Genomic DNA, 13,991 nt, shown 5'->3' on the forward strand with positions numbered 1-13,991 from the left:
AAAAAAAAAAAAAAAAAAAAAAAAAAAAGCTTTGAGGGTGGAGGCTCCTCTTAACCTGCATCCTTCCCTACCCATATTTTTATTTGCTAACCATTCCCATTCCAGGAAGTGAGACTACATGGAAATCCAGTCCTAAGCCCTACCCACCAAAATATTATGCTGACAACTCGCACAAAAAAAGGAAAGATTGTAGCAGTCCATTGCAGAGTATCCCAAAGAGTAGTAAAGAAAAAAAASCCAAACCAGACACAAACAAAAAAAGCAGAATTTCCAGGATACACAAACTTTCATAAAAGGAACATGAAGCACTTGGGAACTAGAACTGCAGCCCACTCTCCAGGAAAGCTGCTCTTGGCCTAAGGGCAAAGTTGACTATGAAGAAGTGTCACAACGGTTTGCACACCAGTTTGATGGGGAATGTGTGTAGGAAATGCCATCTCTTGCAAGCAAAGCTGCCTCTATTCAGTACAGCACCATTCTTGACAGAATTCTTCATAATTTGCAGCAAGTCCAGTATTCACAAAATTATTGATCCAGTAAGCACAGAAGCACTGCAAGGGGGAAAAGGCTGCAAAATAGAAATTTTGAATCCAGACCCCAAGCTAGGACCAAGTTACATCCCTAGAACAGAACCTGTCAGGCTCAACACCAGCAAGAAGTCTTTTTTGCAGTCACATTTCAGCTGTGTCGGGCCAACAAATACCAGTTACTCATTTTGGCCCTCTAACTTAGGCTAACACCTAACTTGGCCTAGCCTGGTTGTTGTCTTGGTCCACCTCTAATCACCAGTCAGTTACTACAGGAGGTCTAGGGCACCTGCTGCTGCCTAAAAGGAAAAGCCTCCCATTTCACTATGCTCAGTTCCTCAGCTCCTCTCCTCCTTAGCTAAGGCTCTCCTGCCCCTTTCTTGAGGGTTTTACATTGGCAGCCTTCTGAGACAACTCTCCTTACACTAGGGATGTCTGCAGTTACCAGTCAGTGTCATGCAGGAGGGATGCAATATTTGCCTTTCTTACAGTGTCAGTAGTACAGGGTGAGATCTCCACACCTTTAAAAAAATAAAGATTTATTTAACTAGAGAGGTGACTTACAACCTTTCTATGTATTAATTCATCTTATTGACTCATATATGTCTAAATGAAATATTTTTCTTGGGAATTTAAGGAAAGTTACCAAGCAACTTTAAAAAATAATAAAAAAAATGCCTTACAACCACTGCTTCTCTCAATACAAAAACATAAACTACATAAACTTTAATATACAAAACCCCATCCTTAAGTTCATTTGTGAAGACAGTGGAAGGGRGAAAAATATTAGAGGGACAACCTTGCAGCAGCATTCAGCTTTGCTAAGTGTTCCATAGCATCTTAAATATTATGTACAGTCTTTCAGAAAGGATACAAACTGGCTCCAGAGTTTGTGGAATTGTAGTAGTAAAAACCCAAAACAGTTCTAAGGAAAAGTCTTTTGGCAGCATAGCAGGTGTCCAAAGTGAACAGTCACTTTCTAGTATTTTTCCAGAGGGGGGAAAAAAAAAAAAAAAAGAAAAAGATCTGCATAACCTTCTGCAGCTCTCCAAGGAAGTCACCACTCCTCCYGGGCAGAGATTGATGGAGATTGTGATCCCTCTTGTTCTGGCTTCTCGGCGGCGGACTTTTTATTGCTACAGCACGGTTTGAAGAGATGAGTGTCTATGAGGACTTCCCCAAAACGGCCTTTGTAAATAATCCCACAGCAAACCTTTTGCCTGGAGGAAACAGCAGGGACAGAGAGGTTTGTGCATTTAGCATATACAGAAGTTACAGAAAGGTAAAAAACTGTACAACTGATKTAACTCTGGGAGGTTAGGACAGGGGGAAAAAGGCCACTCAAAAAACAAGTCTGCCTAAATCCACAAGATTTAGTTGAAATATATCTATTCCTATGTAAGACTAATGCCTCCAATTTGTCATCACAGAGAAATTTCACATACACACTTGAGTAAAACACTTGCAAAAACTGGTTAAGAGAATACACCAMCACCACCATTTCAACACAGCAATTGGCTAAACAAGCAATCACTGTGTCAATGTGTCGCAAAAGACAACCGACCAGCTCTCTGAAAATCCTCTGGTTTTCCTCTCACTTTTTTGACTACCCTCACAGGTCWATCAATTCAAACGTTGTTTTATTGCCAGGCTGAGGACACTTGGGTATTTGATAACACAACTGCAAAGCACAGTTTTAAGATAAAGGATGATGACAATCAAGAATATTATCCATCACTCCCAAAACACAAACTTCTTCCAAAGAAAGGTGGATACGTAGTTTAACAATCAGTGGATTAAATGACATCTCTAACACAAATTAAGCTGGGCGGCACCGTGCAAATTCCTGAGGAAGAGGGATCAAACACTGTGCAAATGAAGCAGACTGCTGGCTACAAAAAAATCGTATTATTTTACCTTTTCCAATATGTGAGATCTAAAAAGGAGAAGACTGGTGTTCTGCTGGAGCCAGCACTCATCTCTGTGTCAGAGCCATCATCAGACTGGTTGCTGTAGCAGGGAGACTGAGCTGGGGAGGCACTTGAGGTGGTACTGTGGGCATCAGAATCTGCAGGGAGGGAAGCACAAATGCAGCCATCAAGACATACACCTGACTAGGTTAGTCATCCTTCTCCTCACCCCTGAAAAGGGTTGCATTTAGACTAGGGCTGGAGAGAAAGGCTCTCAATTAGGGAAGGTGGGGGGAAGCAGGTAGTAACAACCATCATCATTTTAACTTTCCCCYGACAACTTGGAGGGATCCCTGAAAGCAGCACATGTGGCAGGGTTCAGCAGACAGGCCTGAGCACGAGGGGCATCCTCATGCCCAAAGGGCTGGGAAGCGGCTCAGATTCGGACTCCAGTCCTAAGGTCACACACTGGACAAAATCCTAGTCCCTCCATGAAATCGCTCCAACACTCCTGCAGATAACCCTGTCTGGTACTGTAGACCCACTCCCCTCTCCTTTCCTATCTGTCCCATTAAAATTTCCCAAAGCTCCTCACATTTGTGATTACTCATCACACGCTGCATTAGGCAGCACACGAGTTTTGCTGAATCAAGACTGAGAACGACAAACTCAGTGCAGGGGCTGCCAGCCTACCTTCTAGCTGTTAGCCCTAGCACTTAGGGTGACCCAATCACAGAGGATTCGCTACAGCATGCAGGATGAAGAGATACAAGCTCTCCTGGTCAGGGCATCTGCAAGTTTTCTTAAGCGAGTCTGTGTTCAGTACTGCAAATGCTTTCTAACAATAAAGMAGCCCTTAGTTTTGTGGGATCTGCTTCTTATTCATTTCCTTCAGGACAGGTAGGTCAGTTGAAAGAGAGGACTAAGCAGCAGTTGGAAGCTGGAAGGCTGGGCTCTAGAGGAAACTATTAACACATTTAGAGCACGACTGGCAAGTGGCTTTGCTGGGACACTATGAGTCCAAGTCTATCTGAAAAGTGTTAGTGGGAAGAAATCACCAACACTGGCAAGAAAAGTGTGAAGAAACTGTTACAGAGGAAACACATTAAGAAATGGAAGCGGAAAAAAAGAGAAAAAAGAAAAAAAAAATCTAGGCTTAATAGATCAGGTTGAAAACTGGTATCAAATCAGTCTTTCATAGTGATATCAGTGGTGTAGTCCTCCTTGAGGAGAAAGAGCTGAAAAGCCCCCTTGTACCTTAGCAAGAGCAGGCAGAACTATTCCAGCCGCGACTGCAGTGCGGATTCTGCCCAATGCTCTCCAGGAATGGGCTGCGGTGGTGAGGGACACCCGCCACGACTGCCTGCCCCCGGACACCAGGGCCCCAGGCAGCCCTTCCCAACCTGCCCTCGCCCTTCCCAATCCCGCACAGCTCAGCTCCGGGATCACCGGCTCTTCCCCTTCGCCACCCTCTGCCCAAGCAGGCAGGGGATGAAAGGCTGCACAAAGAGAGAGCACCTACACGTACAAGGACACAATCGAATCTAGGCAGTGATTCAASTTGGCCAATTTACAATAAGCTATTTTAGGGGGAGGCCAAAGTTCATTGCCAAATCCCTTTGGATCAACTTACTGTGCCGCTTGAATTCCTTTTGCAGTTTGCTGATTTGATTGCTCTTTATTCTACTTCCAGAGAGAGTTTTCATTTTCTTTGGTTTCAGCGTTGTTTTCAGGCTGGGTCCAGCTCTGGCATCTACCACCTACAACACCGAAAATCAGTATCTAACACTCCTGATTCATGCTCACATTGCACTAATCRAGAGACTTGAAGGGATTTAGCCCAAGGTCTTCAAGCTCAGATCAGTTAAACCAAGGTACTAACACTGTGTTTCATTTGAATCTGATTCTTAAGAGGCTGACTCTACAGGARGAGAAAGAAAACTAGTTTTAAAGGCACATTCAGTTAAACTTCTGCCTTCTCCCAAGTCTGACGGACTCACTTTAGTGGACAACCATTGTTCAAGACAACACAGACATGGATCAAAACATCCATCCAGCAATTCCTGCAACCCTCCCCTCACAAAACAACATGAATTTCAACTTTGAAAAAGGCTAGAGCTAGTAATGACCGTAGCGCTGGCTCCTGTTATCATCAAGATCTCAAGAGTGTAACATACCCAAAAACCCTGACTGTCATCCCAGCCTCAGGCCCCAAATGAATTAGATATATCAATACAAAATACGAGTGGAGATGGCTGTGAGTTRTTAGTCATTTTAATTATCTGACTAAAACAATTTGATTTATATGCTGCTTGAGCAAGTCACCTCGCTTGTTCAAGCTATTAAAAAAAGGAAAAAGGGAGAACAACCTTTTTAAACAACAATTTTTGGACAGAGGCCAAATCTGGTATGTTCGAGTGTCATAAGAGACTTCTGCACAAAATTATGAGCTTGTGAAAACAGGGAATTACAAGATAAGTCTGTGACTCCATCCAAGCTGCATATAAGGCAGATGAAGACAGGTGGTAAGAGCCAGGTAACAGAAAATATCCTGGGCAGATTTTAGGGATGCTCTGTGTGTGTCAAGGGGTGAACAGCAAACCCCAAAACTATCCTACTGCTCCCCTTCTCTAGGGGAATGGACTGGGCCACAGAAAACAAGTTACTTCAGGGACAGGGGATGAACAAGTGAATAGCCAACTAACATGATTCCAGTTCTTTTTGGATCCTGCTGGCAGTTTTTTCCATCTTTTCACCAAAAGGACACACGCATTGCAAATATCTCCTGAGCGGGCCTCATGGAGCCTGGAGAAAAAAAAAAAAGAAAGAGCAAAATATTTATCTATATTRGTTAACAGTTAGTTCCTTAACAAAGCAAGTAACAAAAACTGAAGGGTTGAAGAGGGGAGAGAAGTTGAAGTCCTTTTCTCCCAGACATGACCATCCAGGCTGCTCCAACAGTGCCACCTAAATAATGAATGCTCATTTTCAGAAAACACTTTTTTACCAAGTTCAAGRGAGTCAAGAGTGCCTACAGAAGGACACTAAAAAAACAGCTCCATCCCTCCAGCTATTTTTTGAAGCCATAGGCCTAGYGAGTTGGTTGGTTTGACTGAGGAAGGAGGAGGAATAACCATATTCCTTGAAAGCACATTTGAGAACAAACCTTGGAGATCTGACAAAAGTTTTTGAGCTCTTCACCTTCTYGCACAGAGCTTCAGGGATGAGTAACAACCACCACCCAACACCCTCCTGCRCATGTGTAGGATAAAAGTTTAAAAGTTTAGCAACAGCAGCCTCCAGAATGACAGYAGTTCTCGTTCCCTAATAAACTTCCTACAGAACTGATTCCTATAGCTAACCCTCATTAAAAGAGTCATAAATACTGCAGGATTTTTCAGCCATTTAAGTGGGAGGACTTTGGAGCATCTGTAGACAAAAGGGACAGGCTCAGATAAGTCAGTGTTTGCTCAGTGCTAARACTGCATTTTTACCTTGGCAAGCATATTTCAGATAGCACAAAACCAAAAGCCCTGGTATAGTGCAAGCTTCTGTATTGTAGTTTACACAAAAAGGCAATGGGCCTTTACAGAGTCTTTCTACTGCCAAGGAGAGCAGCCAAGAAAACATGCCAGGGAAAAGTCATCAGCACCAGATTTATGCACAAAAACCCCACATGGTTAATAAAAACAAAAGACTATAAAACCATACATGAAAGTAATATTGCAAGATAAAAGGAGAGAGAAATAAGGAAGAGATTTACAAACACTGCAAAATTTAACATATATGAAGTCAAGCACTTGAGTCAGCAGCAGTACCTACATGCACATATATTTTAAATACGATGAATGTAAGTTCCAACTGGCTAGGAGATTCTCATGAGAGTAACATTAGGATATAAAGCAGCATAAGAATGACAGCTTTGACAGGTTCCTAGGGAAAACACTTGAGTGGAAATCCACAACATAAATAGGAGAAATTACCTGAGACAAATTTCAAAAATAAACACAGATAAAAAAAATTTAAGCCATTACACAGGAATTTACTTTCTTGAAAAATTCATGACAAATTTAGATATAATTTCTAAGTTCTCAGAAAGTAGCTCCAGAAAGCTAAGAGATGGTAGTAGCTGGTGCAAGAAATAATTTATATTATTATAATAAAGAGATTAGCTTAAAAATGCTTTCAAGTAGCACTATTGCAACATTACCTACCATTGGAAAGGTAGCAACATAGCACTTGCTTTCTACCACAATGTGTTTGCTATCAGAAATTATCATATATTGGTATCTCCTTTTCAAGCAAAGGCCCCAATACCTGAAGAAACTAACAGCTTTGCATAAAATCCCCTTGAATTGCTAAATATAACCCACTGAATTTCACCCATCCAGGCCAGTCTCAGGTGCAGAGCTCGGAGATGGCTATGGTTGACCACAGCTTGGACTCCAGAGGATCTTACCCAAAACAATTCTGGAAATCCTTCTCGTAGCGCTTGCTGTCGGTGAAGCGGGAACTGGAAGACTTTGCTCTGCAAATACAGCAGCCCTCTATACTCCGGTACATCTTGGGCTTGTGGAAGCCAAACATCTTTTCCTCCCTGCTGTAGCCTATGAAAACAAGCAAGAACTGGCATCACTTATCACTTTCAGATAGCGAAAGAAAAACCTGTGCAATTCGCYAGGCATTCCAAGAGTAGTTTATAATTCACGATTGGAAACTGCTAGAGGAGCTCTTAGTTCTATTATGCCTTGCTTTACAAGAACAAATGCACCTAAAATAGACTTTTTCTTATTTAAACAYACACAMAAAAAAGAACAATAATAATGTAACAGCTGGAATATCAAGCAGGACCGATGACAAGGTCATTTACTGCACCCATCAACTCCCAGGGGACATTCACAGCAGGGCAATCCAGAGGCAGCAGCCTTGGCTAACGACAGTCACACACCTGCGGCCAAGCAGGAGGCAGGACAGGCTGTAGGAATCTGCCTGAGCCCCAGGATACGGAGCTGATACCTCAACGCCGGGTGGATCTCCAGCCCCACGCTGTCACTGTGGGAAGCTTCCTGACTTTTAGAGGCATCACAGTCCGGGCCCCATAGCCTGAAGAGCTGCTCAGGCTGGAGCTCCGCCCCACTCTGTGGGACCCAGGAGCGCTCCCCATCTCCCCAGGGGCTCCGTGGGACCCAGGAGCGCTCCCCATCTCCCCAGGGGCTCCGTGGGACCCAGGAGCGCTCCCCATCTCCCCAGGGGCTCCGTGGGACCCAGGAGCGCTCCTCATCTCCCCAGGGGCTCCGTGGGACCCAGGAGCGCTCCCCAGGGGCTCCGTGGGACCCAGGAGCGCTCCTCAGCAGCCTGTCAAACCGGGGAGCACCCCAGCCACATCCCCACATCTCCACCACGTTGTGTTGTGCCATGTTGCGCCGTGTGGGCACAGGCTCCGCCCCGGCTCTCGCCCTGCTCTCCCGGGAAGGAAACGCCGCGAGGAGGCCGCACACGGGCTGGGCGAGCAGCGGCAGCAGCCCGGGGCACAGCACAGCCCAGCAGGCACCCAGCTCGCCGCCAGCCCCGGCCAACCACGCAGCCCTGARGGCACCACGCAGACCAGCGAGTCCAGTCATCCTTCCTTACCCACCCATTCGCCCTACACCAGCTAACCCTGCGCTCTCAGACATCCCCCTCTCCCGCTCCTCCCAGAGCACTTCCACAGGGAGCAAAGCGGGCGCTTTCCTGGCTCCGGGCCGGGACACGAGGCAAGTTTTTACAGGCCGGGCAGAACTTTTAGCTTTTATGTCATAACAGATGCAGGGAGCGTTCCAAGATGGGTTCTTGTCTTTTAAGCAGTGTTACAAGGTTTACTTAAACACCCCACTGCAGGGAATGAACAGCCACCTCTGCTGCTGGGGATCTGTGCCAGCCTGCAGCTCCGCAGGAACAGGTTTTTCACCCCTGAGAAATTCTGTTTCTAAAAAACTAGCAGCCAGAGCCATGCAAGTAGCTCAAGATTTCCTCCCTTCCCCTAAAGCCAAGTCATTCTTGCACAAACTAGGGAAAAAAAGACAAAAAAATCACCACCACCACTACCCACTTCTTTTCTCCACAAAAACACACACAACATCATAAGATTTAGTTCAGCTCAGGCGGGATTTTCAGAAGCTCAGCAAATGATGGAGATGGTGTCAGGTCTGGAGAGCAGGAACTCTTCATCACCTCTCAGCACAACAAGAGATTGCCAAGGGACCTTGGGCACATGGTGAAGGTTTGAGCCATAGGAGTCTTGCCCCCCCATCCTTCACCAGCAGGAGGGCAAGGGCCAAAGTTCTGATCTCCACCAGATGGACAGAGGACACTAATTTGAAGTCTACGATAATGTGAAGTCTTTGATATGTAACATTGAGCCCTGTCACATCATCACAATAGTAAAATAATTTGGAACTTAAACTGAGGTGAAATTGAGAATATGCTTCCATAAAGCAGCCATAAGCAGCACGTTGCTTACTACTACAGATTTCACGTAGGGGAAGATGCTGTACATCTCTGCRGGACCAAGGCTAATATGCTGCCCTGGCCTAGTTATAGCCCTCCACACAAAGCCAAAAATACCCCCACCACCAGCCCTTTCTCCCCTCCAAACACCAGAACAAGGCAGCACTGCAAAGCAAAAGCACAGGGCTCACAGGGCCCCAAGAAAAACAAAGTACTGAAAACATTACATAACATTGTAGGTCAATACTCTTGCACAAAACCCTTTAAGGAACCCATATGCACCTGAACATGCATTTCAGTCTAGCACGAAGCAGTGCAAGACACCTTCTGCTCACRTATCTTTTCACAGCTTGAGGACCTTAACCAAATCCTGAACATCTTAACCAAAGAACCTTCCCGCACTGCCTCATCACATTTGCCTCTGGCCTGTGAAGTGTCTAGGCAGATACGTAGGGCGCGTTTTCCCTCTTAGCACCCAGTGTGCCTCTTCAAAAGACCAGGCTCTCTTGGGGGTACTGCATTTAACAAGCCTTTGGAGATCCAACTGCACATCCACGCGGGAATTGCCTGCCACCTAACAGTTATTGTAGCTTTTGTTTATGATTACTCAAGTTTGCTTATGATCACTCAGTGTTAAGTCTGTGGTCTGGTCCTTTTCTTCAGAAAAATCAAGGACTAACTAGGCTCATCAGCAAGGCAAACCTTAAGCAGCAAGAACAGTTTGATTTACTTTCCAATGCAATCTCAGAGAGCCGAATGCTGACGAGATGATCTCTATCCCCAGCTGGTATTTAYACCATAGGAGAGCAAGACGCATGTTTTACAATTCGTGCTTCCACAAGGCCTGGCATCAGACGTGTATAATCTGAAAATATTTTGTCTTGCATCATTGCTGCCATTCTCACAGAAGCCGCCTTTCAACAGCAGGGAAACTAGTGCCATCTGTTTCCCACTTGATGAATGGTCAGCAAYGGTATTACCATATATCATTCCTGAATGGGGAAGAGCTGGTAGCAAAACCACAAGTATGTTTAATTCCTGACAACTGCACCCAACTGCAGTTACAAATGGAAGGCGTCAGTCCAGTTACACATTTAATCCTAAACAGTTGTCATTTAACCATTATATACTTAATATTCTGTCAGCTGGAGTGCTTAACAGCCAATATAAACTGCATTTGAGTCTACAAGTGCTTATCAGCACTGCTAAGCTTAAAGCAGTTTGTCTCAGCTTGCCTGCTRAACTATAATTATGTGTCTAATGCTAGTGTTGCTGTTGACACTATTGTATAGACTTAACTGTACGTAAAAACAGCATATGACTGCGCCCTTTGAAAGGTTTAGCTTAGAAGTTTTCTAATTTCAGTCTCAAATTAGCAGCAGAGTTAGACTGACAGCTACCAAAACACACTAGTCTCTCCACGGTGCTTAGATCTTGCTGTGGAAATCTAACCACGTGCATGGGATGCATTAAAAAAAAGGGTCAGATAGGAATGCTCCCCCACAGAAGTTTAAGCACTATAACTTTGTTTTTCTCTCAGTTTTAAACTTGTTACTTGACTATGTAAGCCTTTTACATGAGCGGCTGTACAGAAGTGAAAGGAGTCACTCTGTACTGAGTGATTCCTTGCAGATTTTGCAGATCTGTTTTGATCTGCAAGGAGTGAGAAGAGTGGTGGCCACCCTGCAGAAATGGAGCAGCTGCATGCAGGAACTCCCAGACTGCGGCAAGGATGAGTTATCCTTCCTAAGAAGTGCAGAAGAAGCTGCTATTCCCTGCACCCCGCTCTAGCAACTTGAACGGACTCCCAAAGACGACTACAAGAGTTTTCTCCATTCCTCCGTCCTCTCACTTCTGAGGAAGAGCATCAAAAGCAGATACTCCTTTAAAGAAGGAAGAAAAAGTTAAGCAGAGGGCAATAGGAGAGGAAGAGGAAAGTCCTGCTCCTGCCTTTGAGAGGGGCTGGTGCAGGGCAGCACATGTCACATGTGAGAGTTGCTCAGCACTTTGSTTATCTGTCAGAACTAGAACCTGGGATTCATTTCTGTCTGCAAAATTTAGTTGGACCGTTTAAAGCACAAGGAGGAATTGCTTCAAATGCTCGTTAAATTTTCACGTTAGGGAAGAACTTCCAAACTCTCTAGATTTTTAAAATAATGAAGGCACCTCCATCTGCCTTTTCAGAGTCTTTCTGTTCGCCCACGAACAAGCAACTTTCATAGCAAAAGGAAGGCATCCCTTGAAAACAGAAGCATCTGTCCAACAAAAAAAGACCCAGCGCTCCAAAGGAACATGCTCACCTGATTCCTGGGACACCGGAACAGGAGAAACACCCCTGGGGGTTGCAAGACAGCAGCCTTTAAGTCCCTTAAGTGAGCCGCAATACAACTGTGTGTGTACAAAAGAGCTAACCTGCATCAACGTAAATGCACTCCCTAAGCTTACATGGTGCACAAAGCAGCTCTGGAAGAGAAGCAGAAAGTTGAAATTGCAACTCAGAAAACCGTATCTTAACATGCCCAAAGCCAGMATGCTCCAAGGAAAGAAATGAGAGACCAAACTAATTGTTTTTGTGTAAAAATGCGACTTGAATCTTCACAGAAGTCATTTTCACACTGGCATCTTGGTGTTACAGCTCAAAGTGTACGGGCCGATTTCTGACAACCATAAMGCTGGAATTCTGCAGTAAAAGGTCACATTAGATCTTCAGGTATCTCTCCTCTGCCCAAATAAGCAAGCTCATCTCCAGCAGCTACTGTTGCATGCTCTGTGCTGCAAACTTACCACATCCAATATAAGCAGCAGCTACAAAACTCCGCATCCCCTTCCCATTCCGGAGCTCCCCCCCRCAGCAGCCCAGCTAGGCACAAGCTGCTGCAAGAGCAGGTTTCCAAAGCAGCCAGGTTGCAAAGGAGCCTCCCAGAGCTGGTGACCTCCGCTGGGAAACGAGCACCTTGCCTGTGCAGGCAGACAAAGCGGGAAGGGAAAGGCTCAACCACCTGGGTGTTCCCGCACTCCGCTCCCTGGCTGCTACTCCCCAAGGGAGAGGCCAAAGGAGGAAAACTGTAATCAGCCAGATTTGCATAGGAAAAAGATCCCAAACCTGTCCCACCTGCACGCATTCCTTCTTGAAGGTGTTTGGGCTGTGCTTTTCCCTTTTTTTTTTTCCCTTCCTTTTGGAAGCTGCTGTTGCACAACTAGCAGCCTGTGCGTGCAGCCTAGGCGGGAGCCCGGCACGGAAACGCCAGGATGCCCTTCAGCRGGCGCTGGAGCTGCTCCCATGCCCTTGGATCCACCTGCTGCTCCAGAGGCCTCGCGGACACCCCAGGTCACGAGACACTGAAAACCTCGTTTTAGAAGAGGGTGAAACACCTGACAGGGACTGCAGCTGAGCACGSAGCTACCTGTAACCGCTTCAGCAAAGCAACTGGAGGGGGCTTTGTTRTAAGGATACTCCCAGTACATCCTTAAAGTGCCACCGGAGACTGCACTCGGACTTTGGACTCTTGGACAAAAAGCTGGAGCCTGGGTGGTGAAATGGAGCCGGGCCCCTCCACGCTGCCCATCCGCGGGGCCTCTGCTCCGGCTGGCTCCCGGAAAGCGGGAATGGCCGCTCTTGGAAAGCGGGAATGGCAGCAAGGGCAGGTGACTGGCGCTGCAGGCACAGCCGTGCTCAGGGCCAGACTACGTGGGGCAGGATCAAGGCAAAGGCTTCGTGTCCCGCTCAAGACAATAGCCCCCCCCCCCCACACCCCGCACGGTTTTAGCATTATTTTTAACGCGTGTGAATTTAACAGCTCATTTTCCCCCACTTAAGCAGTAAAGGATGTTTTGTTTTTAAAGGCAACCCTGTAAACGCCGGCAATTAGCTCCCCTTTGAGCAGCTCCTGCAGGCTGAGAGGCCAGGAGGAATTTTTTCCAGGGGCGCTGGAAGCGGCTTCCCGCTCCTCCCCGGAGCGGCTGGATACTGCCCGCCGGCAGATGYGTTGGAACGGCCCGGTGACTTGTTCCTGAGTCACCGCAACCCCCCCACAGATCCCGCGGGGGCGCGGCGGGGCTGGGAGCGCGGGAGCTCCGCGCCCGCCGGGAGCCCGGCTCGGGACACGGGAGCGGCTTTTCCAGCCCGCGGCGGCGCCTTCAGGACACGCGGCCTCTCCTCCCWCCGGGACACGGGCGCTGCTCGGAAGTCCCGTTTTTGTTTATTTCTCTCTTTCCTTTTTTTTTTTTCCCGTTGCAATTGTCGCGATCACGGCACGAGCCGGGGCGACACGGGGGGACAGGGGGATTTGCGGGACGCAGCCCCGCGCGCGGCGAGCAACAGGTTGCGGAGCGCCCTTTGAATCCCGCTCGCCGCGCAGGCGGCGCAAGGGAGAAGATACAACAAGAAAACGGTAATAATTAAAACCCTGGGAGTTTTTGGTCCCRGGCAGGCGAGGGGCTGGGCAGGGAGCACGTGCAGCAAGGCGCGGAGCGGGAAGCGCGGAAAGGCGCGCGCGGAGCCGCGTGGCGCGGGGGCAGCGCCGCACAAAGGGCCCCCCCGCGCCCGGCCCCGCGCGGCGCAAAACTTGCAAAAAAAGGAGGAAAGGGAGGAAGAAAGAGGCCGGTAAAGGAGCGCGGTCCCAAGCGGGACGGGGCGCGCGGCGCGGGCTCCTCGTGGCCCTGACGTAATTCAAACGTGGCAACGGGCCCGCGGCGAGGGGCAGCCCCCCCCCCCCGCCAAAAAACACCCCAAAACACCCCAAAAAAACCTCCCCGCCGGGGTCGGCGCAGACCCCCCTACCCGCCCTGTGCCGCGGCCGGGGCCTTCCCGCCTCCTCCTCCTCTTCCTCCCCGCACGCGGCGCGGCCGCTCCCGGCGCATCCCAAGTCGGAGCGAGCCCCGCGCTGCTGCCGCCGCCGCCGTCCCGCGGCCCGGCCCCGCTCCCGCCACGCGCGCACGTGGGCGCCCTTTGTTTTCCCTCCGCCCGCGCCCGCCTCCCCCGCCGCAACGCGCGCGGAAAACAGCGCGAGTCACAGGGGGGAAAAAAAAGAAGAAAAAGAAGAAAAATGATCCCACGTACTATATGTGT

The 13,991-nt window shown here is 47.8% G+C and overlaps 1 protein-coding gene across 1 annotated transcript; it reads right to left on the reverse strand.

Moving 5' to 3' along the window:
- Nucleotides 1-184: 184 nt before the first annotated feature.
- SINHCAF (SIN3-HDAC complex associated factor) lies at nucleotides 185-7,039 on the reverse strand. Its single transcript, XM_026040350.1, has 5 exons — nucleotides 6,897-7,039; nucleotides 5,143-5,242; nucleotides 4,071-4,197; nucleotides 2,445-2,595; nucleotides 185-1,747 (listed from the first exon to the last, which is right to left on the reverse strand). The coding sequence occupies exons 1-5, from the start codon at nucleotides 7,022-7,024 to the stop codon at nucleotides 1,585-1,587; spliced, it is 669 nt and encodes a 222-aa protein (XP_025896135.1). The 5' UTR covers nucleotides 7,025-7,039; the 3' UTR covers nucleotides 185-1,584.
- Nucleotides 7,040-13,991: the final 6,952 nt, after the last annotated feature.

Source organism: Nothoprocta perdicaria, unplaced genomic scaffold, assembly GCF_003342845.1.
Source record: "Nothoprocta perdicaria isolate Ctin4 unplaced genomic scaffold, notPer1 scaffold_253, whole genome shotgun sequence".
NCBI classification, from domain to species: Eukaryota; Metazoa; Chordata; class Aves; order Tinamiformes; family Tinamidae; genus Nothoprocta; species Nothoprocta perdicaria.